Raw genomic sequence first — 27,118 nt, 5'->3', positions numbered from 1 at the left:
GCTAAGGCAATTACATCCACAATCCAGTGGGACATCCTCTGTTTAGAGATGGCCTTCCCCTTCTTCTGCCCACCAAAACAGAGAAAGAGCTGCTCAGAGATTCTAAAGCTATGCGTGCAGTCCAAGTAAACTGGACACAGCAACAACAAGGCTGGGTCTGTCTCATCCCGAGGCAGCGGGAATAGTAGGTGTTAGTATTAATGGGTCAAGTTTTTCAGCAGTTTCTTGAAAATGGCTACAAGACTCAGCAGCTCGGGTTGAGTAAGGCAGGTCAGTCCACTAGCTTGAAACAGTCAAGGCAAAGGTCAATGAAAGTGATTTTGTGCCTCTTTGGGATGGTACCACAAGGCACCGTTCACTTGCAGAATGGCCTGAAATCTGAAGTAGAGATTTTATGTATTTGTGTTTTCAGAGCCAGTGGTTTTTCTGTAGGCAAACATCAGTGCCTTGAATTTGATGCTATCAGTAATTTGCAATCAGTGCAATTTTATGAGGAGAGGTGTGATGTGCGCTCTCTTTGGCTTGTTAAAGACCAATCTTGCTGCTGCATTCTGGATCATTAGCAGAGGTTTGACAGTACATGCTGGAAGGCCTGGCAAGAGAACATTTCAATAGTCCAGTCTGGATAGAACAAAAGCTTGGGCGAGGAGTTGTGTAGCATTCTCCGATGGGAATGGCATGATCCTGTTGTATATGTTGTATAAGGAATATCTGTAGGACCAGGACGATCTAGCAATGTGGTCTGTGAAGTTTAACTGATCATCAATCACAACTCCAAGGTTCCTGGCTGTCCTGGATGGAGTTATGGTTGACGAACCTAGCTGAATGTAGAAGTTGTAATGAAGTGTTGGATTGGCTGAGACCACAAGCAGTTCTGTCTTTGTTGAAGGTTAAGTTAAAGGTGGAGGTCCTTCATCCAGAAAGAAATGTCAGTCAGGCAGGCTGAGATGTGAACAGCTAATATCGGATCATCTGGCTGGAATGAGAGTAGAGTTGTGTGTCATCAGCGTAGCAGCGATAGGAAAAAAACATGTTTCTGAATGACAGATCCTAGTGATGACATGTAGATGGAGAAGAGAAGTGGTCCAAGCACTGAGCCTTGAGGCACCCCAGGCTTAAGGGGGTTGTACATCGGACGAGAAGCGCAGCGCCGTGTCGTGTCGCGTCTAGGACAACTCGAGGTATCGCACACCAGACGCGCACTTTCTCAGTTTATGGACAGCAATATTATGTTTAAGGACATTATGAAATGAAGGTAATGTCTGTACTATGTTATGATTTTACTGTACAATTAAATACAATCGTTGCTGAGTCTGAACACGTTACCTCAGGGCGTGCGCTAGCTGAATTTCAGCTGAAAATTCAATAACATTAGCAATTTTCATCCAAGCAGCTGATTTCTGTAAATTAATGTAAAACTAAATGTATCTTGCAGCACAGGGTGAAGTCAGCATGTACATTAACGACGATTTGAGACAAATATAATGTAAATTGAATATAAAACTGTGTAAAAGGCGCTATGTGGAGTGGCAGGATTTTGAACAGTGTCCAGAGCAGTAGTTAGGCGGCGCTGCACTTCTCGTCCGGTGTGCGACCCCCTTTAGACACCTCACCCCTCCATGACACCCTGAAGAACCTAACTGAGAGGTAAGACTGGAACTATTGGAGCGTGGTTCCTGAGATACCCTTTGTCATGAGGGTTGATAGGAGGATCTGGTGGTTAACCATGTCAAAAACAGCAGACAGATCGAGCAAGATGAGTACTGAGGATTTGGAAGCTGCTCTTGCCAGTCTGAGAGCTTCAATAACCGAGAACTGTGTAAGAAAGGTAGAGACTTCGTTAAACACGAACACAGTTTCTTAAGCAGTGCGGTTATCCAAGCCTGCTTAAATGCTGTGGGAAAGGTTCCAGTGTGAAGAGAGGTGTTGATGATGTGAGTGAGTGCAGGTACAACTGAAGAAGAAATGGCTTGAAGGAGATGAGTGGGAATAGGATCAAGCATACAGGTAATAGTGTGATTGGAAAGGATGAGAGACTTCTGCCTCAGAGAGCGGAGAGATGGAGGGGAGAATGTGTGTGTTTGCCGTTAAGGTGTGTGTGTGTGTGTGTGTGTCTGTTTGTAGTGTGGAAAATTGGCCGCTGATGGTTGTTGTTTTATTTATGAAGAATGTGGCAAAGTCGTCGGCTGTTAGGGTTGATGAAGGAGGGGGAGGATAAAGAAGAGAGGAGAAGGTTTTGAAAAGCGTGCGAGAGTCAGAAGAATTGTTCATTTTGTTGTGGTAGTATGTCATTTTAGCAGTAGAGACATTCGCAGAGAAGAAAGAGAGGAGGGATTGATACAAACCAAGGTCAGTGGGATTTTTTTTTATTTTTGCCACTTCCTCTCTTCAGCCCTGAGTTTAGAACAATGCTCGCGGAGAACATCAGACAGCCAGGGGGCAAAGGCATGCACAGGATGGCCTGGATGAAAAGGGGCAGAAGTTGTCTAAGCAAGATGTTAGAGTGGAGAAAAGAGCATCAGTAGCACTGTTAGTATCTCGTGACGAGAGCTGATTAGAGCGAGGAAGTGTGGATGAGACCAAAGAGGGTGAGAGTGAGCGTAGGTTATGCCAAAATATGACATGGAGAAGTGCGTGTTGTGTCATGAGCCAGGTTGAGGTTAAAGGTGAGGAAGAAGTGATCTAAAGTGTGCAGTGACCAGCAGCTGGTCAGTGGAGCAGTAGTGCGTTTAAATAAGGTCCAGTTGGTTACCTTATTTGTGAGTAGCCACAGTAGACACTCGCTTGAGGTCAAACGAGGCAAGTAGAGTGTGGAAGTCAGCAGCCAGGTTATCAGGTGATTATCAAGTTGTGCTTCCCTAAAGACTTACCATCCACTGCATCTTGATGTGCCGCTATGGCAGCCAGATACACGTTCAAGGTGGAAGGGGACATCTGGCCCTCCAACTTCTCCTGCAGGTAGGAAAGCACTGAATCAACTGCGCATCTCTGTGGGTCTTCCCCTCTGGAATCACACAAGTTAGTGAACCGACTCGGCCAGACATGGAGATTCCAGAGGTCTGGGCACGGGTGCCAGATTGTGCCCCATCCCTGAGAAACAAGGTCCTTCCTCAGGGGGATTCACCAGGGAGGGGCTGTCACAAGGAGCATGAACTTCGAGAACCAAGTCTGGGTGGGCCAGTCAGCGCAACCATCAAGACCTGGGGTCAGTTGCATAAACTGCTAAGACTAGTCTTACAAGCTAGTCATAAATGGTTCATAACTTTTAAGTCAGTAACATAAAAAAGTAGATTAGTCTAATTTGATACCGAAAAGTAAGACTGATTATCCCTAACTAACTGCTAGTTGGTCATACTAGTTCTTAATGCACAGTCTTAACATAATGGCTATGTTTATGCAACTGGCCCCTGTTCTTCATCCTCCCGGCTTTGGCCAAAACATTCCTAGAGTGTTCTTATTCAGTTCCCAAAAAATAACAAAATGTTAACATTAGGAGAACATTCTGTGTTTGCTGGGACAAAATAAGTTGTAAATTCTCTCTACTGACAGCTGATGATCAAGATACCAAGATTTTAAAATCGGAATGAAATGGATCTGTTTTCTAAATGCATTGATCTTATTGTCAACAATTCATCCATGTATACATTTTACTTTTTGTGACCTCAAATTTTTCATCAAAATGGCATATCTTGGTAGCCTGGCTCCGCCCTCCTACGTACTTCCGCTCAATTTTCATTTTCCTTCAGTACTCTGTTTGGGTTTGCAGTACATTCGTGGGTTTTCTCCGGCCAAATTTTTACCGGTCCAATCAGCGAACAGAGGGAGTGGCTGAGAACGATGACATTGAGGTTGTGCGCTAGTTTGAGTGTAGGGTTACGTCATGACCAAACGTTAGCGATTGGTTATGGCAGATCCAGAGTGGCTCTGGGCAGATCCAATAGTTTTAAACTTCAACAGAGTACCCGCCTTCAAGGAAGTTAATGCTTGTCAATGGAGAGTGGCCAGACTCTCTGTACAAATGAAATGTACGAGAGTCTGGTAGGACCAGGCTAATATCTTGGCAAAAAAAAAAAAAAAAACAGACTTCTCTCTTGTGAAAAATTCTAGACTTTTCAAATCATTCATTCTGCTAAAACCATCCCTTTCTTACAATCAAACTCAAGCTTGCATTCAGAACTGCCTCCATCCAATCAACAACCAATGGATAGAACCAAATTTACGCCCTACATTTTTCTTTTTCGATTATTTTTACATTCTTATGTACATCACAATACAGAAGAAAAGATGTCACTACTTCCATTTTATTGCAACTTTATTATAAAATGCACAGAGTTATTTTTTTATTTTTTTTATTAAAGGTTTAATGAATCTTTTGAAATATTACATGTCAATTGTTTGTGATAGCATAATATTATTTACAAAGCAAATATATATAGCAATATATATATATATATATATATATATATATATATATATATATATATATATATATACATACATATATATGTGCTATGGTGTGTGAACAAGCTGTTCCAAGTAAAGCGTAAAGCTTTCAGGTCAGGTGGGTATTTCTACAAAGCTACAAAGCTAAAAAATCTGTCAATATATATTTATATTTTAAAGCCTTTGGGGTGGAAAAAAAACTCAAGAAATTACCAGTAAATAAATAATCAAAATGCAAAGTGGAAAATGTGTAAATTTATACTTAAGAAGGTTTAAGCAGGCAAAGATAAGTATGAATTTGCCTTCGTATGCTGGTATGTACTGGTATGTTTCGCTATTTGTCAGGCAACATACACATATTTAAAATAATTTAATGTTTTGTGCAATACTATACTCACATAAACACTCACACATACATGAAGTGTTCCCAAACCATTCATGATCGATGTTTACAGTACTGCTCACAGCACACATGATGACCAAATACTGAAGCAACATTTGCAAAATTCGAAGGCAAATTCAAATCAAATTTATAATAACTGTACCCCAACCTATCATAAAGTCAATGCACACTCATAGTTTAGACCCCAAACATGTTTTCTTCAGTGATAGATACTTAATGCATTTGAAACATACAATTTCACTGTTCTGTTTCCAAACTATTCATGAGGTTCAGTTATAATGATGTTGGACTGCACGGCCAATCACTAGGAAGAGAAGACCAGACAGAAGACAGAAGAACACACCCACTGGAGCAAACATGAAAGATAGGCCATAAGTCATATTGAGCTCAAAATCTGAGCACTTCTTTGACTGATATTCCTTATACAAGCTCATGACATCCAAAATATCTATCCAGATAACATACATCACAGTGACAGCGAGAAGGAAGAAACCTGGAGAAAAGAGACAGCATTTAGAGTTGGAGAAATAAAGAGTAACATGAAAGAGAGAGAGTGTAAAGACAAATTAGATGTTCGTGAAATCAGTACTGCACATGTCCAAGAAGAGATAAACCTTACCTCCTCATGAAATCTTTCACTTACCAGAAATGAGGTAGAGTCCACCTCCTGCTTTATAAAGGCGATGACTAGCAAATGGAGCTGCGCAAATGATAATGAAACCGCCAGCCACCACAGCGGCCACACCCACCAACATGGAGACGCTCCAGAAGCCTCTGTAGACTAAACAATCATGTTTCCAATTACAAACCAGAGGGAAAACGGTTCACAGTACAGTAGCTAATTTATTGATGATATTCGGTTAATAGCATTGAAGTTTACTCATGTGAACAGTTACACTACACTACACAGAGACACTAATGTAGGCCTTTAAAAACAATGCCATATGCTGTTCACCGCTCACAACCCATTTAACAGATTTTTTTTTTTACTTTGAAAAAGAAGATGAGGGAAGCAAATATGGTTGAATGAATGAATGGTAAGCATTTATGCATTCATTCATTTAAATATGGTTCATTTTGATTTCATATTGACAGCTAATGAAAAATTCAACAACCATTTAAGAACACAGCCAGATAATGATCTAGTCACAGTAATTTAGCTATGAAGTAAACTAATTATTTGAAGCAAAAAAATATTCTTTTGTCCGATTGTAATTTAACACCATGTCTGCTACCATGGCTATTTTCATGGTAAGTACCCGGTTAAAATGTAGGAAAATAAAATAATATTAATAAAATAAAATAAAATAAAATAAAATAATATTAATAAAGTAAAGTAAAATAAAATCTTACTTATGGCAGACTGGTAGCTGGTAGTGTTGTAGCTCTCGTCAGGGATTGGAAAGGGGAGAAGATATGCAGGTTTGCATACCCTTGCATGTGGCTGATTTTCTAAGGGAAAGACAATGAGAATTGCCATTAATTAATGTGTGAGTTTTAAATCATTGTTTCAGTTAATATTCAGAAGTGTTGTGAAGTGAAGTTGTTTGCTGACTAAAATAACATGAACACTTATTCCCTCTGTTTGAACCTTGTGTGGCCTTTCTGTAGGGCAACAGGTCAAACCCCTTTGATATTTGTGGCAAATACTCACCCAGAGCTTCACAAGAGGGCCAAATACCTCGTTCAGTGAGCAAGTCACTTTACACTTTCAAATATAAAGTAATGGTAGCAGTTTAAAATGTTCAATTCATTAAAACAGCAATTCTTACAGCATTTATTGTCCATTATTATGTCATGCTTATGTTAAACATATATTATTATATGTATAAATGAACATCAACCTATATAAATAAATACTGTAAAAGTTTGTGTGCTTGGAAAACCACAGAACATGTCTCTGAATGTCTATTGCCCTAAAGCAAATATAATAATCTCACTTACCCAACCAGAACTTCCACAGATTGTCATCATTCATGATGTCATTAAAGGTACAGCGCCAAAAAAAGCCCTCATGATGAAAGGTAATGTTCTGGCCGTCACTAACTTGGTGCTGACCCTGGTTGACCACGACATCACCTCGCTGTGAAGGAGCAGAGAGCAGAGGTCAGAGAGCAATGGACAACTGTTGCACAGCCAGTGATATTACAATATTTAAAAACAGCTTAAAAACAAACACTTGCAATCTATGTATGGACACATCATGCTATTTATGTGTTTAGATGCACTTTACAAAAAGAATGTCAAGGACAGATTGGAATGGAGTGAAGCCAAATAATAGCTTGGACAACTTTAAACCAGTTAATGACCAACTAATGACCAGCCTGGCCATCTAGAAAACAGCTATCATGTTCCAAAACACAGCTAATAGCAGGACTATTCAAGAGAAGTGTGCACTAGACCCCTCGGTCCGTTCAGGGACGTCCTTAGGATTGTGCAACTGGTGCAACGAGACCCCCACCCCAGAACGTGATCGTGAATGGGCCGAGGGGAAATCTTAGTATGGCTTTGGTCTGTTCACGATCGCGTGCACCGGACGGCTCTGATTAAGCCAATAACAAGTTCTAGGACTTCTAATACATTATCAGAAGACATTAAGAAGGATGTAATTAATCCAGGCAACAACAAAAAATGGAGATAATTAAGAAATTTGCATTTAAGCACCACCAATCAAAATAGATATGGAATTAGTATGATGCATGAAAAAAGTTCAACCTCAAGCTTTCCTATAGACTTCCTGTTGGTGCCGTTGACATGTAAAGTTTGCGTAAGGGTCTTGAGAATCCACGAATTCTTTAAACTCCATTTTCATCTACTTTTCAGCCTCCACAAACACAAGCAGATCCAACACACTCTCATGGCAATTCGTAACTATTTTACATTTTGGCGAACTGGTAGTTAATTCGTATGAATTTTTATGATCTCATTTGTACGTTTCACACTCTCTTCTTACTCCACACTGACGGTTAGGTTCATGCTTAATTTTTGCTTCATTTTTTCTCATTTTTTTCTCTACGGTCTACGCCACCTCGTAAAATAGTTATTTTTCATTAGCTTGAGTCGGGAGCTTCTAACTTTTCCCTCCCAATCCTTAATGAGGGAAACGCAATTCATGTGTGACTCCTATGAATAGACACTGCACTGAGATTCCAGTTTGGTTATTTAATATTAAGCGTGGTATCAGACTGCAGCATGTGATAGACTACACTCAAGCTACTCGGACGGAGACTGTAAATACTGACGTACAAGGATGTCATATGACTGTCATTGCTTAGAAAACAAATATGCCCATGACTGCTTCAGTATCTTGCTTCAGTAAGTATCAAAGAGTAGAAATATAGGTCAGTTTCGTTTCAGTAAAAAAAGATGATACAAAAGAGTCTGTAAAGAGTCTAAATGTCTTCTGATAATAAGAATATTAATATCAATAAAATACTCATCCATGCCAAACTTTTTCTTTATGCCCTAAAAGGACTAAAACAACACCCACCTCCAAAGTAACCGGACCATTTGAATGTGGATAGCAGGTCTCTGATGCCAAGAGCCAATAGTCCGTGCCAAAGGCCAAGAGAATGAACAGAGTTGCCAAGGCACCAAAGAGCCCAGCAAAAAATAGTGCCACATTTAACTTCATGATGACAATTTTGGAGCGCTTCTTTTTCAACTGTTTACTGCTTGTTAAATAGTCTCTCCTCCTTCCCACATGAAGTAGTCGCTGAAATTACGTAACTCCTCAATGTGTGTGATAAATAGTCCAGTTAAGCTCAGCAAGGTTTATAGTGTGTTATCACAAATGGCTGTTCTAGTACTCTTCCTTGCTCCAGTGTCTATGTATGTGTGTGTGTGTGTGTGTGTCAGTGTCCTCTCCCTTAGCCAGAGCAGGACACTGGCATTGGGTGGGGAGTGGGTTTCATGACAGCACACCAGCGTAGAGCTGCCCATTGGGCTATTTTGGTCATTTGAGTGAAGGTGCCTGCTGCCTCTCTCAGAGGAGTGGTTTAAGAATGGGATTTCAGGAGAGAGACGAGTGGACCAAAATATCCCCCTACAGGACAATCAGCTGAGGGAGGAATGAAAATGAAGACACTAGAGCCCAGCATTCCTAATGTCTGTCACAAATCACGCCACCAACTGAAGTGATGTTATGAAATTAAGACGAATCCTTTACATCCATTTTCACATACCATACGGATATACATCTACATCCATATACATTTTTTTTTAAGAAATTAATATTCATCAAGAATGCAATACATTTATAATTTTACAAAAGATTTCTATTTCAAATAAATGCTGTTTTTTATAAAACTTTCTATTCATCAAAGAATCCAGAAGAAAAATCTATCATGGCTTCCACAAACATATTAAGCAGCCCAACTGCTTAATACAGATCATCATATTATAATGATTTCTGAAGGACACTGAAGACTGGAGTAATGATGCTGAAAATTCAGCTTTGCCATCTCAAGAACAAATTGCATTTTAAAATATATTCAAATAGAAAACAGTTATTTTAAATTGTAATAGTTAACAATATTACTGTATTTTTGATCAAATAAATGCCACCTATAGATGAGCAAAAGAGGTTTCTTTCAAACATCACAAACTTTAACTGCTTCCACTGTATCGTATGACTTCAGATTCCACTTGAATCTATAGATTGAATCTGTCAATACCTGGGAAAAATACAATATAAGTTCATTATATTTCAAGTGGGGCATTTTGCACTGAACAGATAAACCTGTGACCAATTATCACTGTGCTGTGAATGAAGGCCAGAGCCACTGAAGTGGAAACAAGGCTGTCCAAAAGGGCTTTGCCTGAGAAGCCATCCTTGATTTAAGCTGGGTACATGGAGGGGTATTTAGGGATTAGAGATACAGGAGAAAAATATGTAAGCTAAAATTAAAAATAATTACAGCAGATGTCCATTGATGACTGCAAGTGTTGGAAGTCTTTTCTGGTGTAGTAATGACTGTCTGTGGTGTTTCTGCACAGCAGAGCAGGGGCAGTTTTATAGAGTAGGGCTAAATTTATCTCGCCATCTTGTTATAATACTGAGAAACAACAGTCCTTTTCATCTGCACAGAAAGAGTTAGTGCTACTTTAATGTTGATTCGGATTCATTGTCGTAATTTAAGCTGTTATATCTTCTGTTATACAGAATCAAAAGCATTCCTTTAGGCCAAGATGTGAGGACTATTTGAGTGGGTTCATGTGAGTGTATTTATGTAAACTGTCTTGGGAACATCACTGTATCAGCTGTACTGGGATGATCGAGTGTCATTTCCCCAGTTTCATATCCAATGCCGTAGAGGAATTGTAAACAAAATTTCAGAGGGCAGTTTAGCTCTAAAATGACCATGACATAAGCTTGGACTGAGTCATGCTCACCTGACACTATAACATGTGAATAACGACAACAAGTACACAGTCAAATTCAACAAAAAAGAAGAAAAGACTGTGAGGTTTGTATATCAAGGCAGTTTGGTTATGTGAGAAATATAAATAGGAGGTAACGCGAGTTCTCTAAGGCATGGCACCCACCCACACCCACTTTAGAGAACCAACAGGCTGTTGGCACAGCCTGGCAAAGATTAGAAAGACTGCCAGTAGATGGATCTCAAGCATGCAGAGTAAATGACTAAAACTGTATAGAGTATTGTACACTGTATGCTACAAAATACAATAAAGTAACACAATCTGTGCTACAATAAATAATATAATGCTACAATAAGAACTTTTAATAACCAAGAACTACACTGCCAATGATTTTTGTGATTAGACTAGAATATTAGAATATTTTATAGAATAGCTGTATCGATCAGGCACAATATTAGAGATAGAGAGATTTAAGTATTTTATTTAAAGCTGCAGTCCATAACTTTTTTGGGTTAAAAATTATCCAAAATAAATTTTTGAGCAAGTACATAACCAGCCAGTGTTCAAAACTATCTGCTTGCCTTAGCTCGATTCAAAACGGTAAGCTTGTAATAATGTTTTTAATTCCAGTGGTACTGGTGGATTTCCGCTGGAAATTCGAGCATGTCTTTGCGTCATTACGTCACATCTGTACACATAAAGAAGGAGTCCCGGCTAGTAGGCTATAATGCGTGTGAGGATGTTATAGTGATGGTGGATATTTATAGCCTTTTCTCACAGCACTTGATATAATTAAACTTATCAATTTGATGGCAGATCCAGAAAGGTTCAAACGACAATCACCAGTGACAAGTGGAGATTCACCCGTTATAAAATGCAAAGACTTCGGACTTCGGATCGCTACAGAAAGAAAGAGACTGCAACCGGGCCCATGCGAAAACAAGGATAAATAAAACCAGTTCTAAGGAACATTAATTTGTTGGTATGACAATTAGAAATTAGGAATGGATTCCAACACAGAAATGGAAACTGAACTACAGGTGGCCCTAATACATATTACATGCAATGCTGATGTTGTTAACATTAACAATTTGAGAACAAAGTATGATTTGCACAGTTTGACGTGATATGATAAAGCGACCGTTAGATTTAATCAATGCAATTTACTGTAACGCTTTTTTTCCCCTTAATTGGTCAGAACAAAAGTGTAAAACAAAAGTTGCTTACTTGTTCAGATGACATTTTCCGGTGAAAATTCTTATGTTGGTCACACTTCCAAAAAGTAGAATCTGTGATTCCGAATGACATCTCCACACCGGCGCGGCGACTGACGCACATTCACCTCAAAACATTGGATTTATCTGCACTCGTGCACTGCGAAGCACAACGCACGTAAAGTTGATAATTCCGCGAATAACTGCAATTGCAGATTTTGAACAAAGAGGGCGACAAAGAGGAAAAACTACGGATTGCAGCTTTAAAATAAGTTAATGTGTGAAAAATAATAATTTAATAAATTGCTTAAATTATTTCATTGTTTTCTCACTTGCGGTATCGACTCGAATCATAATCATTATACAGCAATATTTCTCTTTTTCTAACCATGTCATGTCACACATAATAATAATAATAATAATAATAATATGTTATAAATAGTGCTGTCAAATCGATTAATCACGATCAATCACATCTAACACAAAGTTTTTGTTTACATAATATGTGTGTGTATAGGTTACACTTTAATTTGATGATCCCTTTTGAACATACTTGCTACTAGGCTACATATCAACTTATTCTAACCTTAACCCTACTAATACTGTGCTAACTCTAGGCTACTTATAGTCAACAGAATGTGTTAAAGGGACCATCAAAATAAAGTGAAACCTATAATTATATTTATATATTTTTTATGTGTGTGTGTGTGTGTGTGTGTGTGTGTGTGTGTGTGCACATATCTGTGTACACAGTAAAGAAATATATGTGTGTGTGTGTGTGTGTGTGTGTGTGTGTGTGTGTGTGTGTGTGTTCACACAGACATACATGGATAAATAATATATAAATATATATATATATATATAAACGAAAACAATATATAAAAGTACTTAGACCTAAATAAGATTTTAACTAGTTTTGAGTTGATGTTGATATTAGGCAATAATTTACCTTCCAATTCATGTAATTTAATTACCCAAATGAAATGTTTTAAAGTGGAACAAACCATCTAACATCATAAAACATAATTTTAGCCAAATCATCAAACCCATTGATAATACTCACTTTTGATCTTTTTCGACCAAAATCACATCTGCTGCCTAACTTTCTTAGGACCTATGATTTTTTTATATTTATTTTTTAAGAACAAACATTTTTACTTCTCTTCAGAAAAGAAAATGAGAATAATAATTTCATAATAAATGTTTCACTTGAGATTGAGAAGATTATCATCAGGTATGTTTGATCGCAGTTCAAATAAAGCGCGTGTCACTGCTCGATGCCTTAGGTCACTGGACTGTACCATAAACATGAGATCCTGTACATGAAATTAACCACCACTCAGCATTTCACCATGCGAAACACCCGCCCATTCGTACGCAACGAAATGAGTTACCTCTTTTTGAATTAAATAAACACAGTCAGCACAGAATATTCGTGATTTCCAGTAGGATGTTCCTCTGGTTACACATCGTTCTCCCCTTTTAAAGGGACAGATGGTCTGATCCTCGTGATGTCTCGTAAAGAGCAGCATAGCAACGCTGTCCATCGCTTCCGCATTGACTGCAGTTCTGTCAATGCGGGAGAATGAATAACTCAAAATGTGCCATTACCCAGAAACGACGGAGACCAAAACGCATCATACGATGTATATACGTGGTGGGATTCATGGTGAGTATCCTCTTTTGTATTTGCCGATGGTCAGAGCTCTTCTGTACGGCATTGATCGCAATGACTTCATTTTTAAGCTGCTGTCAATAAATTTGCATAGATCTGATGCCCCTGTTCTACACATCTGATCCATATTCCCATACTGACATATTCTCAGTAGCTCGTGACATGACAAAGATTCCCATGTATTCATTTTTAACACTTAGATTAGAAGATTTTGCTAGAACTGTTGAAATATAAGACTGTTGTTTACAAAGGCTCATTGATTTTACATAAGCAAGATATTAATAATATAGTGGTCTGTATGAAAACAATATTTTCACATTTACTCTTTTAAAATCAGGATTTTAGATAATAGATGCTTTGGCAACTTATATGTTTGCATGTACAGAAATCTTTTGTCCTGTCTGTGGATTTTGGCAACTCCCATGAGAAAGAACACATTGTCTCTCCTCTTATTTCCCTCTCAGACAGATTGAGTTCTTCCTGGTTTTAATTCATCCATAGTTTCTCTCAGATTAAAAGTTTTAGTTTTATAGAAAGTGCCGTGACACTGGATTGAGGTACTGTGTGACTTCAATCAAGTGCTTGGCTTGCCAACACTCACAAATCTACATAAACAGGCTCAGCGGCAAAGGGCTTTTGTTTCAGTATTGCCTTCAGGCTATTTAAGCCAACCGTTTGGTTATCCATATTCAAAATATCTTATTTTTTTGTTCAGAATTAGAAATTCATACAGGATTGGAACAACTTGAGGTTGAGTAAATGATGACAAAATAAAAAATTTGGGTTAACTATCCCTTTAAATACTAGTTTCTTGAGCTGTTTTTGCTTTGCTGATGTATAAATCCATTTTATGTGTGTGTGTTTTCAGGATCTCTTTGGGGTCAGTATGATCATCCCTTTGCTGAGTCATCATGTGAAGTTTCTGGGAGCAAGTCCTACAGTGGCTGGGATTGTAGGTAAGTCTCTGGTGTTGTTGTTAAAGTCGGCATGTAAAGGAACTCGCGAGCGTCTTTTCTGTCCTATCGTGATGTACTGTATATCTGAGTGAAACGGCTTATCGCAAGAAAAATGTTGGCAGGACTTTTTTTTCCAGCAGGAATTGATTGGATCATTGGATGGTTGTGGTTTGCTATTGCTGTGATGTCATGTAAGTGACCGGTTGATCACACCAGTAAACACGTCATCAGAGAAGAGAAGAGAAGAGATGTTGCTGCAAGCGGGAGGGGAAGATATTTTGATTAAAGATTATGTGGGCACATGAATTTAAAAAAATAATAATGTGCACGGATAAATCATTTATAATAAATACTGCAGTATTCTTTAAAAAATTTATTTCATGGTGACTTTAAATTCCATGGTGGCACTGAGTTTCCGTATTGGCAGCATATTTCACTATTACAAACGATTTTAGAAAATTGTTGCCTATCGTTATTAACTAGTATGAAAATTAGTTAGGCAGCTTCTTTTCTGCTGTGATCAAGAGAAAATGCTCACATTTAGGACTCTAAAACGATCAAGGCTACAACAAAATAAATTTGCATAGATTTGAACAAAAATCTACCAAAAAATTGTAGGAATTTAAAATTTTGTGCGCGCGCGTGTAAAGAGATTCATTTTCTGGCAAGTTTTATAGTTCATTATTCAAAATGTAGGCTGTTGCCAAACACTAGACCAACAGTCATACTGGTTTGCTTTCAAATGCTCTTAGAATTAGAATATCAATTATCAAATTCATTAAAGCAGTTTGCCACATCAATATTGGTATGTTGTTCAGGTCTTGCTGAATGAATATGTTCTCTAATGAGAATGTTGCAGCTGTAGGTCTGAATAGTGATTTTTGAGGGTGCACAAAATCAATTAAATTGATACAATTAGTGCAAATTAATTTTATTGTGTTTTTGTAAATATATAAGTCCAATTTAGTTTAATTCTGCACATCCTGTTCTCAATAGAGCCAATGGTAATTTACTTTTATTACTTTTTCAGTCAACAGATGACTTCATTGCTGGCGGATTGTAATTTTTAGGGCAAAGACAAGCAGGTCTTTGAAATCAGCAGTACATTGCCTGCGCCTCGTCTCTGATTAAAAGGGCTGCTTAAACATGGCCCATATAATGTCAGTGGAAATCACCAGCTCAAAAGATATTTTCACTGATTTCATTAAATTGTGATCACAAGGTCTCGTTGCCTCAACCGCTTGATTGTGAAACTAAAAATGTTCTTTTTTTTTAGTGATTCGTTTATTTAGTGATGTTTCCCTCTGCTGTCATGACAAATAAAAAAAGCTGTTTCCCATTGTTGCAGGATCTACTTATGGAGTATTACAACTCTTCTCTAGCACTGTTGTGGTAAGTAGTGTTTTTTTTTTGTGTGTGTGTGTGTGTGTGTTTTTTTTTAGTGAGCAGCATTTGTACAGAAATATGATAAATCTCAATTTAATAATTCATGTTTACTTCTTCCGATCTGTCTCCATAGAGTTTAAAGCACATATCACAGAGTAATTGTTTATTACAATCAACATTACACCTCAAACTGCATATTGCACCCACGTCTGGAGTGTTACTGTAAAATGAGTCATCATATTACCATTCACAAACACACGACACACACATATTTAAAGTGGTTAAAGCATGAAGGTCACGGGGCTAGTTAAGAAGTGAATGAGATGTTTGTCTTCTCTTGGATGTTAAGCATAGAGATAGCAGACAGGAATAGTGAGCCTCTATGACATGCCTGTAGGCCAGAAACAGAGAGAACATAGTAAATCCAATTTAAGTTTTTATTGCATTATGCATGTCTGTCTGTGTGTGTGTGTGTGTCTAATGAGTGCTGGTATGGAGATGCCTGCAGTGCTTGCCTCAGGCAAGCCTGAGCCGTTTCATTTGTGAGGTCCGATCTGTCTGCCTGTAGGCTATAAATTGTAGCTTTCTTTGGTGAAATGCTTTTCTTTAATAAACAACTAAGATTCTGACTCAAATGTTCTGCAATGATTCGCACGCTAAAAAAATGTCATACTAGCTGAGTGATATGTAGTGTCCTGATGCAGTGGCATAGCCAGAATTTTATTTTTGGGGGGTCCCATCATATGGGATATATAGGCTAAATATATACTGCATATGTTAATTTCTGGGGGTTTTCCTGACCGACAACCGATTAAATTATGTTTAACTAGAATTAAATTAGAATGGATAATTGTCACCCATTGAAAATAACTAAAGCAGCATAAACAACAGAACATGAAGATCTGCACATCGATACATCAATAATAAGACTGAATAAGATTAAGCCTCGCTGTCTCCTTGTGGAAACGTGAAGTAGGCTCAGATGTAGATAGCACTTTTTCTCCTTCTCGCTCATCTTTCTGTGATTTCTTGAAAAAGCGTAATTTTTAAGCGAACTTTGTGCATCCGCCATTGTCACCGCATGTTAATGAACTCTCACGCGCAAAGAAAATGACAGTGTATAATCTACGCACAACACGTTAATCAAACCAATACTTTTGAAAACAGCCATTGCATTTTTACCGTGCAGCATAGTTCAATCTATCAATTAGAGCAACAAATCAGCAATTCCTTAACCGGCCCCCTCGTGGCTACGCTACTGTCCTGAAGTCACTAGGATCTGTTAACAACAAAAAGAATCAGACCATGGGACTCAACATGTCAGTCATTTTAAATCTTTAGGTTTGACCTGGAGGGCAGGGATTTGGAGTGAGCTATTTTGCCAAGATTAGCTGTTTTGCTAGGATTAAGGAGGGTTAGCTGTTTAGCAAAACAGCTAGCATTACTTAGAGCATCTTTACATGGTCACATTCTACATAAGATTTTCACATTAGCTGCTACTACCCTAATTGTGGAAAAGAAGTGCACTTTAGCATACTTTAAAAAGGAGTATTTATAACTGAAGTAATATTTTTAAAGAATATAGGCCTACTTAAGTGCTTAACTGAATGTAATGTTATGTTTACTGATACTTAATTGCATGTTAATTGCAATCAAATGAAAATGTATTCATATTAAATATAATTAGCTGAACTTCAGATGACCCACTTAAGTAGGAATTCATGAAGTTCATCTTTATATGTAATTTCATAATTCCTTCTAAAGTCTTTGAAATGTTTGTGCCTAGCATAAAATATGAAATAGGAATGCAACACAGACCAAAGGCATGTAAACGAACCCAAAACTGGACATGATGTCACAAGATGTAAACCCTAAAATGGACAGAATGTTTACGCATACCTGTTTGTTTTTTTCGTCATAGTCGTGATGTTGCCCATCACAATTCGGTACAAAATCTCCATGCAGCAGGTCTTCGTTTGTGTGTGTGACGGAGGGATTCCTGGCGCTGTTTTGACTCCTTTACACATTTTATAAGCTCTTCACGAGTTCTCAGCTGGTTAAAATACCATCATATGTAGGCTACGCACATTCAGCAAGCACATTTATCCCAGCACACAGCATTGTTTTGGATGTTCAGTAAGTTCCGTTGCAAAATATACAATATAAAAGCCCTACATATCCCTATACCCCTAGGTGAACATATCCCTATACCCCTACACCCTTAATAAAACCATGCTGAAATTTGATTAGCATTACAGTCTGCAATTCTGTTTATTTCTCCATGGAAACTAATAATTGAAAATGACTTTTTTCATATACAGGTATCTTTCATTGTATCTTATATTGTTTCATCTGCAGGGAAGTTGGAGTGATGTGGTTGGGAGGCGCTATTCACTACTGACATGCCTTTTGCTCAGTGCCTTTGGATATGGCCTGCTGGGTCTGTCCACTAGTATTGCGCTCTTTGTTCTGGCCAGGATACCAGTGGGTGAGTAGTGGAGAACGTTTGTTCATGTAGCAAATTAGGATGTGCATTATTGTTTCAAGTCACACATTAATGTGATTTTCCTTTTCTGTCGAAAGGGCTCTTTAAACACTCCCTGTCTATCTGCCGAGCGCTCCTGTCAGATCTTGTGTCGGAGAAAGAACGGCCTCTAGTGATGGGTCACTTTAATGCAGCCTCAAGTGTGGGATTCATCCTGGGACCAGTGGTGGGTGGATATCTCACTGAACATGAGGGGGGCTTTTACTTATCCTCATTCGTCTGTGCAGCCATTTTCTTTCTAAATGCAGGTGAGCAAGACTGACAGTAGTCACATGATTAAAGGAATTAACTTATTCCTTAAAAGTACAGACAAGTATAGACAAGTCAATGTTTTATGAGATTGCTGTTGTTTTGTAATGCAGTAGGGATAGTTCACCCAAGGACATTTGTCATTGTTTACTCACCTCATTCCAAAACAACATGACTTTCTACCTCTGTCTACCTCTGAAAAAAATGTTAAAGACTGTTTGCCATTCAATTGCAATGAATGTGGGCTGAAGCTTTCAAACTTCAAATAAGACACAAAAGGACCATGAAGAATTATAAAGGTGCTTCATACATTATATGAACTATATACCAAGTTTGAAGCCATATCATGAGATAAGTGATGTCTGAAGTCCAAACCATTTTTCATGTATCTTTTTTTGAAGCTTGAAAGCTTCAGTCCCTATTTTTTACAGTCACTGCATGGAAAAGAGCAACATTGGCATTCTGCTAAATGTCATATTTTTTGTTCCACTGAAGAAAGAAAGACATGAGTTTGGAATGACACGAGAATGAGTAAATGATTACAGAATTTGTATCTATCAGAATTTTAAAACTAATCCCTTATTAAAAAATAAGGTACACTTCAGCATACGTAATTATTATTTTTTTCTATGGAAATAATATACTTAAAAAAAATCATACTAAAAGGGTTCCCTAGTGAAAAATAATTATACTCAAATGTATTTGAAATACATTTATTTTATGCTAAATATACTACAAATACATGTACATATTTATGTACTTAATATAAATATCCTGCAATTGTACTTTTTACTATTGTAAATTGTACTCATTTGGTATACTTAAAGTCTGCTAAATTGGAACAACTAATTTTGTACTTAATGCACTTTAGTTATCCAGAAATAGTGCTGAGGTCCAACTAAAGATATACTTAAGTATATTTGATTGTGCTGAAGTGAAACTATTGCAAGTATACTTTAGGTACACTTTAAATATCTTGCATTTAAAGACTGATATTTTCCAGAGATCATACTATCCTTATAGTGATAGTGATATTAAAACATATTTTAGGCTTAATATTAAGAAATGTGCATTGTGCAATAAAGAAGTACTCCAAATAAAGTTTAATTAAAATATTTATATCAGTAAGTCTCAAGCGATATGTCAGTAAATATGTTAATGGATTTTTAGTATACTTAGTATGAAATGAATGTATTTTAAATACATTTTGGTATAGGTTTTTTCACTTGGGTTAGTTTACCCAAAAATAATCCCATAATTTACTCACCCATAAGCCATCCAACACGATCTCATGAAAGTGCTTATCTGTAGCACGAATTTTATTTCTCGTGCCATTTATACGGCAAAAATAGTTTTTGCGTGCAAATGATACGCACTGTAAACCCCTTGGGTAGGATTAGGGGTGTGGAGTGCGTGCGTATTACACGCCATAAAGTGCGTATCATATGCACGCGAAAACTGCGTATCATATGTACGCAAAAACTATTTTTGCCGTATAAATGATACGAGAAATATCATTCGTGCTATAAATACGCACTTTCATGAGATCGGGCTCAGCCATCCTAGGAGTATATGACTTTCTTCTTTCTGCCAAACACAATCGGAGTTATATTAAAAAATATCCTGGCTCTTCCAAGCTTTATAATGGGAGTGAATAGTAACTGAGATTTTGAAGCCCAAAAAAGCATCAATCCATCATAAAAGTAATCCATACTGCTCCAGGGGGTAAATAAAGGCCTTCTGAAGGGAAGTGATGTGTTTTTGTAAGATAATTTTAACTTTATAAACTGTCCGCGCGTTGTCAAGAGAGTCGAGTTCCGACGTATGACATATGATATAAGAGTAGCGTAAGCTTAGGCGAGAGTAAACGCCTCTCGCGGTTCAAACAAGTAGGGCTGGGCAACAAACTCAAGCTCCTCCGACATTTCTCTTTAAAAATTCTCGTTTAAGACTTCAAATTCATGACCGGTATTTTGTTTTGCTCTATCCTCTGCGCTTCCGCATTCATCAATACGTCATGCGTCGGGTCAGAGGTCACCCTTCAGCCGGAACTCGACTCGCGTACAAAAGATTCTTGTTTATAAAGTTTTTAATATGGATATTCTTCTTACAAAAAACGCATCGCTTCACTTCAGAAGGCCTTTAGTTACCCCCTGGAGCCGTATGGATTACTTTTATGATGGATGGATGCACTTTTTTGAGCTTCAAAATCTCACTTTCTATTCACTCCCATTATAAAGCTTGGAAGAGCCAGGACATTTTTTAATACAACTCTAATTGTGTTTGGCTGAAAGAAGAAAGTCATAAACACCTAGGATGGCTTGAGGGTGAGTAAATTATGGGATAATTTTCAGTTTTGGGTGAACTAACCCTTTAAGTGCGAATTGAATGTAATGTTTTCTGACACTTAATTCATGTTAATTGTAATTAAATTAAAATATATTATAGTTTGAATTTATATTAAATGCAGTTAGCTGAACTTCAGAGTGCTTTTTTGACCCACTTTTAACACATTTAATACAATTTAGTACATTTCTTTTTCACAAGTGATCCCTTCAGATGTCTGCTACAAAGCAACATAAACTACAGTTTACTTATCCAGATATTTTCTTCTCAGGTTTGGTCTGGATGTTACCGTGGAGCGAGACACTAAATCACCGTATAGATGCAAATGCTAATAGTAAAACCAAAACCAGCAAAACCTATGATGGGTTAAAGAACTCAGTCCAGCAGAACTGCTTAGACAAAAACTACATTCGGCATCCTGATGCACCTGCAGTCCATAGTCGAGCAAATGGAGGATGGGGCTGGAGGGACATGTCTATCTTCCAGTCTGCCTGGAGACAGCTGACCTCAGTGTGGATGCGAATCTGCATGGTGGCATCCTCGGATATGTGGGACGTGTTCTTGGTGCGGCTTCTAATGGCTGTATCTATAATGCTGTACTACAGTAACTTCTCCTTAGCCATGGAGGAACGTTTTCAGCTCAAACCAAAGATGACAGGATATTTGATCAGCTACAGCAGTATGTTGGGAGCCCTTGCTGGCTGCTTGGTGGGACCCGTAACACACCTCTATGGCAACAACATGTCTGCTTTATTGTTGCACTCTACAGCGCTCACCTGCACGTTGATCTTCCTGTATGCCACGGCACCCAATGTCTGGCAGGTCCTGCTGACCTCCACGTTCTTTGCAATCTCTACCACTATCGGCCGCACTTGCATCACCGACTTGGAGTTGCAGCGTGGGGGAGCCCAAGCTAGCGGGACGTTAATCGGAGCGGGACAGTCAGTCACAGCTGTGGGACGGGTCCTCGCACCACTGCTGTCTGGTCTGGCTCAAGAATTCAGCCCCTGTGGACCTCCTAGTTTGGGGGTCGTGCTGGGTCTGCTAGCTGTGGGCTTGCTACTCGTGAGGACTCCTAAGTGGGACAGTAAGACAAAGGTTAAAGACAAGAGTCCCAAACAATGAGGTGTAAACCACTTAAAGTGAAGGAAAGATAAAGGACTGTGATGGCAGCTGTCTTTTTTTCCTCTCAGGTAATGTGATTGTGGGAGTTTGGATCTGTATACCAGCTATAGAATGTCAGGACGTCAATGTGAGAGACGGCCGTCAGTAAGGCTGCCTTCTGTGCCGCCATGCTGAAAGAGAGCAACAGCCTGTACCAATGCAGACTGACAGAGTTTGATGCAAAGTCTAATAAGATGAATGTTTATGTCAGAACATTTTGCTGTTAAATGGTCCAACACCAATGGCAAAACTAGTTTAAAATATGTCGGTTACGTATGTAACACTGGTTCCCTGAATAGGGAACGAGACGCTGCTATAGCCGTCTCTATGGGAACACATTCTGTGTGACGAATGTCTGAAGCCTTAACACCATCATGCCATTTATTGGCCAGTAGCGCTTAGCACCGCCCAAGAAATACGTCACAATGCTTCATATCAGCATGATATGCGCCATTTCATCAGATTTCTATGACAAAGGAAGCAATTATCGAAAGGTATGGGAAAGGCCGGCATTGCAGCATCTCGTTCCCTATTCAGGGAACCAATGTTACATAAGTAAATGAGACGTTCCCTTTCATAGGTTCACTTCAATGCTGCGATAGCTGTCGCTATGGGAACGATATACCATAACGCCTTCCCATACCTGAAGATAGCTGGAAGACCGAGAAAAGAGTCCGCACAAGCAAATTAAACCTGGGAGCCAGGAGCCATCTTCACATCCAGACCACAGAACTTGATAAAGGTGTTCAGAGAGGATCATCTTGCCGCAACAAAAATATCTTCCAAAGAAGAGCCTTTAAAGAGAGCCTGAGAAGAAGCCATTCCTCTGGTGGAATGAGCACGCACACCTAGAGGCAAAGCCATGCCATGTGCCTCATAGGTCGCAGAGATAACCTCGATCACCCAATGAGACATCCTCTGTTTGGTGACAGCAGCTCCTTTGTTTTTACCGCAAAAACACACAAACAGTTGGTCAGATCTATGCCACTAGACTGTGCGGTTGACATAGATCTTCAACGCCCTCACTGGGCAAAGGCCAAGAGGTTGTACATCACTCCCAGTCCCCGAATCAGGAGGGGAAAAAGCCTCCAAGACCACCTGCTTAAGCAAAATACGACACAACCGTAGGAATGTACCTCGGCCTAGGTCGAGGATAGAGCCACCAAAAAGAACCATCTTAAGGGTCAAAAACGTATCTGACATCGACTCCAATGGCTCAAATGGATGGCCTGCTAGACCCTCCAGGATGATAGATAGATAGCTAAATCGCAAGAAGGAATCTGTGCAGGGCGGAAAGGCCTAAGTCGTCTCGACCCTTGCAGAAAACGGGAAACCAGGGGGTGACGTCCAACAGAAACACCTCCCATGGGCACATGCTCAGCAGATATAGCTGCCACATAAAGTGGAAGGGGCTGCCCCCGCCAAAAAAAAACAACTCTGCAGGAAATGCAGTATTGAACCTACAGGGCAATGAACTAGGTCCAGGTCACGCTGCCTGCACCAAGAGGCAAAAAGCTTCCACTTAAAAGCATTCAGGCGCCTCGTAGAGGGGGCCCTAGAATCATAAATAGCGTCTGCAATCTCAGCCGAGAGACCAGAACACATTAACGTGCTCTGCTCAGGGGCCACACCCATAGTTTCCATAAATCGGGACGGGGGTGCCAAATCATTCCCTGGGCCTGAGTCAGCAGGTTGGGCCTGAGGGGAACCTCCCAAAGAGGGCCAACTAGCAGACTGACCAGATCTGAGAACCATATCTGAGCGGGCCAGAACGGGCCACCATCAACAAATGTCTCACTTCGTCCAACCGTACTCTGAGCAGAACCGCTGAGAGCACTCGGATCTGCGGGAAGGCATAAAGTCTGGTCCTGGGCCACTCCTGAGCCAGAGCATCCACTCCCAGTGGCGACAGAGGAGACAGGGAGACCCAAAGCGGGCAATGCGTAGTCATGCGCAAAGCAAACAAATCCACTTCCGCTCGGCCGAACCTCTGCCATATGAGGCTCACCACTTGAGGGTGTAGCCTCTTGGCCTGCGCCCAATGGAGGACACGCCTCACCAGCCTGCACAGGGGACGGGAACATAGTCCTCCTAGGCTATTCAGGTACAAGACCACAGTCATGTTGACAGTCCTGACCAGTATGTGACAACCCCTCAAATGGGTTAAGAACCGTTTGAGTGCCAGAAACACAGCCAGCATTTCCAAACAATTTATGTGTCACAATGTGCCTCTTTCCAAACTCCAAAAGTCAGGCGGCCCTGATAGCCTGCCTCCGAGTCTGTGAGAGATGTGTCTGTCGTGATAGTTTTGCAACGACAAAACGCCCCTAGCTGGACTCATCTGAGCCTCTGCGCTTAATCACGACTCAGCATAGAGGCTGGCAGTGAGGCGAGATCTCTTGGCTCTCGATTCACCACTGCAATGGTCTCATGTGGCCCAACTGAACTACAGGGGTAGTTGACCCCTGATATCAGCCAATCTTCCAGATAATTCAAAATTCAGACACCTTGGGCCCACAACGGGGCCAGAGTCATGTCATGTCCATACACTTTGTGAATGTTCGAGGAGCCAAAGCCAGTCCGAACTGAAGGGTATTTGTTAGAAGTGACAGCATTTCTTGTCTAAAGGTCAAGATCTCCCAGAGAGCATAATTCTGGGAAAAATCCTGCCGAAACGGGTGGTCACCGTAGAAGCTAGATGGTGTAACCATTCAACAGACTGATCCTCCCACATGAGGCCCAAGACACCTGAGTGGCGGGAAAAAAACTCCAAAAGCTAAGGCATGGAGAATAGTCAAAATCGGTCCGAAATGCAACAAGCGGCATAACAGGCTGACAGAGAAGCAAATACACTTAGAGGTTGCCATTGGAAATTATTCTTAAGCGCAAACACATTCACACAAACGCTCCAGCTCAACGCAACAGTGGAGATGACAAGAACAGAGTAATTAGTCATGCAAATCACTTTTGGTAGCATGAAGCGCCAAACATTTATAGTGCAAGATAATGTATGATGTAGGACATAAATGCAACCAGTCATGTGAAGCGAGTCGATCACATGACGTGAGGCTGACCATGGTGAGCACTAAAATAGCTTGCCATATGAAAATGACTCTTACACGTGAACTCATTCACACAATTGTTCAGCTCAATGCATTTTCAGTTGAACGAACATCTTTCTTTCCTCAGAAAGAGAGTGAGCCTAGAGCGCAACACTTACAAACACAGGTTATCACAGAGACAACAATCAGATAGGCCGCTATAAGCTCCACTCACCTGTCATCATTAGCCTGTGATGAACCTGTCGCAATGTGTTCATACACTTTCGGAAACTCATCGTGTCCGCCTGAGAGGAGTAATATACTGCTCTAAAATAGTAGGCTTAGAACACGAGAATCTCTTTCCGACGGGCAACAGAAAATTATCTTCCTGAAGGAAATGAAAGCTGATGAAATGGCACGAAGCATATTGATATGAAGCATTCGTTACGGATTTCTCCAGGCAGTGCTTAGCGCTAATGGCCAATTAATGGCGTGATGGTATAAGGGCTTCAGACATTTGTCACACCGAAGGTGTTCCCATAGCGACGGCTATCGCAGCATTGAAGTGAACCTATATGGGGAACCAAGGATATTCTATTTCAAAACATCAGAAGTGGGACATTCATCGTTGAAAAACTTTTATCCGGGTTCCCTGGCCAAATTTCACACTAAAAGTCAGATAAACGTATGAAAGGTAAGGCTTATATGCTTCCAAGAAATCAATTTAGCATTTTAGGATGGATAAACTTTACTACATGATTGAGTTTTACCTCACTGTGGCATTGATACTCATTTAACCACTATTTATCATTGGTGTACTTCAGAATACGCACTTCCTTCTGTAGTTCTCCAAAGGCTAGCAATAATGTTTTCCATAAAACTATACAAAAATACTAAACAATAGATCACATACACTACTGTTCAAAAGTCTGGGGTCAATAAGATGTTTTTGTTTGCTCTTTAATAATATTGTTCAGCAAGGATACATTATATTGATCAAAAGTGACAGTGAAGATATTTAAAAAAATATTTCATAAATGCAATATTAAAAATAGAAGAGTTATTTTAAATATCTTGTAATGATATTTCACACTATTACTGTTTTTACTACATGTTTGATCAAATAAATGCAGCCATGGTGAGCTTAAGAGACTTCTTTCAAAAACATTCAAAAATTGTATCAACCCCAAACTTTTGAACGGTGGTGCATGTGTGGGAAATGTTTTTGTTTTTGTTTTGATTTTTAGCATCATCTGAATTTGTTATGTTTTACAATTATTACTTTAAATTTAATGTCAGGAATTGTGTTCACACCTGAGCATAATAGCACTTTTTTTTTTTTTTTTTTTTGTCTAAGAACATAATGTTTTATTTTCCAACAAATGAAAATAAAAGTAGCCTGAGCCTACACAAAATTCCACTTTCATGGATCAATAAATTGTTTCATTTCACATATTTATATTTATTTGTGCCTAAATAATGTAATTAACTTAAATCCAGTTAAATGTCATGAATAGCAATATTTTAGTTCCAAAAACTAACGTTCAATTCAGTGAATTACAAAAAGTAATAATAAAAAACTTGTAAATGAAAATGATAATGCACTCAGTGCACATGAAGCATACAGTATGTGGTTTTAAGACCTATATTTCACAATTTCTAATGGCTTTAGTGTCATAGAAAGCTTTTATGTAAATTATCACATAGGAATATTTTATGATTGTGTTTAAATTCTTCCCTTTCTCTCTAGTGTAAGTGTTTTAGTTTACTTCAAAGTTGTGTGATCTCATCCACAGATAATAGCAGTCCAGCTGCATTAACAGATCAGTGTGGCCTCTGTACAAAAGCTGTTGTACATCATTCTGCGGTTCCTGTACCCATGTGTGGGGAGACGGCCATGATTGCTGCTCTCCACCCTCACAGTCTTTGTCACTATAGTTTCTAGATGAGCCGTAAGGCAGATTTGAGGTCTGATGCCCTGAATGGCTGATGTTTGACCTCAGATGTGACGTCCTGTAGCCTTTCTGCTCCTCATTTTGTTCATCCAACATGTTCACAGAGTAAGCTAGAGGCATCACTGCTTTAGATGACAGTCTCTGTGGATGCTTGAACATAGGCCTGGTTGACGGATAGTCAATCTCGGTTTCTCTATCACCATCTCCTAAGATAAAAGATACTGTACATTACTATCTATATTACTGTCAATATATAAATGCTTAAAATCAATATAGTTATGAAAATCCCTTGACCTAAATCGTTGTAATATTTACTACTCCAGAGGAAATCCAGAGTTCAGACTCTGACCCATCGGCAG

The 27,118-nt window shown here is 39.2% G+C and overlaps 2 protein-coding genes across 2 annotated transcripts; one reads left to right on the top strand and one right to left on the bottom strand.

The window, feature by feature from the left end:
- Positions 1-4,516: 4,516 nt before the first annotated feature.
- On the bottom strand, positions 4,517-8,722 carry tmem182a (transmembrane protein 182a). The gene is made up of 5 exons (XM_084421383.1): positions 8,337-8,722; positions 6,791-6,929; positions 6,200-6,298; positions 5,490-5,627; positions 4,517-5,339 (listed from the first exon to the last, which is right to left on the bottom strand). Exons 1-5 carry the CDS (start codon positions 8,478-8,480, stop codon positions 5,116-5,118), a joined length of 744 nt encoding a protein of 247 aa, XP_084277509.1. The 5' UTR covers positions 8,481-8,722; the 3' UTR covers positions 4,517-5,115.
- A 4,263-nt stretch (positions 8,723-12,985) lies between these two features.
- Positions 12,986-27,078, top strand: mfsd9 (major facilitator superfamily domain containing 9). The gene is made up of 6 exons (XM_084421220.1): positions 12,986-13,111; positions 13,986-14,073; positions 15,422-15,465; positions 17,818-17,947; positions 18,043-18,252; positions 20,871-27,078. The coding sequence occupies exons 1-6, from the start codon at positions 13,028-13,030 to the stop codon at positions 21,722-21,724; spliced, it is 1,410 nt and encodes a 469-aa protein (XP_084277346.1). The 5' UTR covers positions 12,986-13,027; the 3' UTR covers positions 21,725-27,078.
- Positions 27,079-27,118: the final 40 nt, after the last annotated feature.

The sequence above is a fragment of the Rutilus rutilus genome (genome assembly GCF_951802725.1).
Source record: "Rutilus rutilus genome assembly, chromosome: 10".
NCBI classification, from domain to species: Eukaryota; Metazoa; Chordata; class Actinopteri; order Cypriniformes; family Leuciscidae; genus Rutilus; species Rutilus rutilus.
Note: the sequence above shows the minus strand (reverse complement) of the source record. Positions and strands in the feature narration are given on the sequence as shown.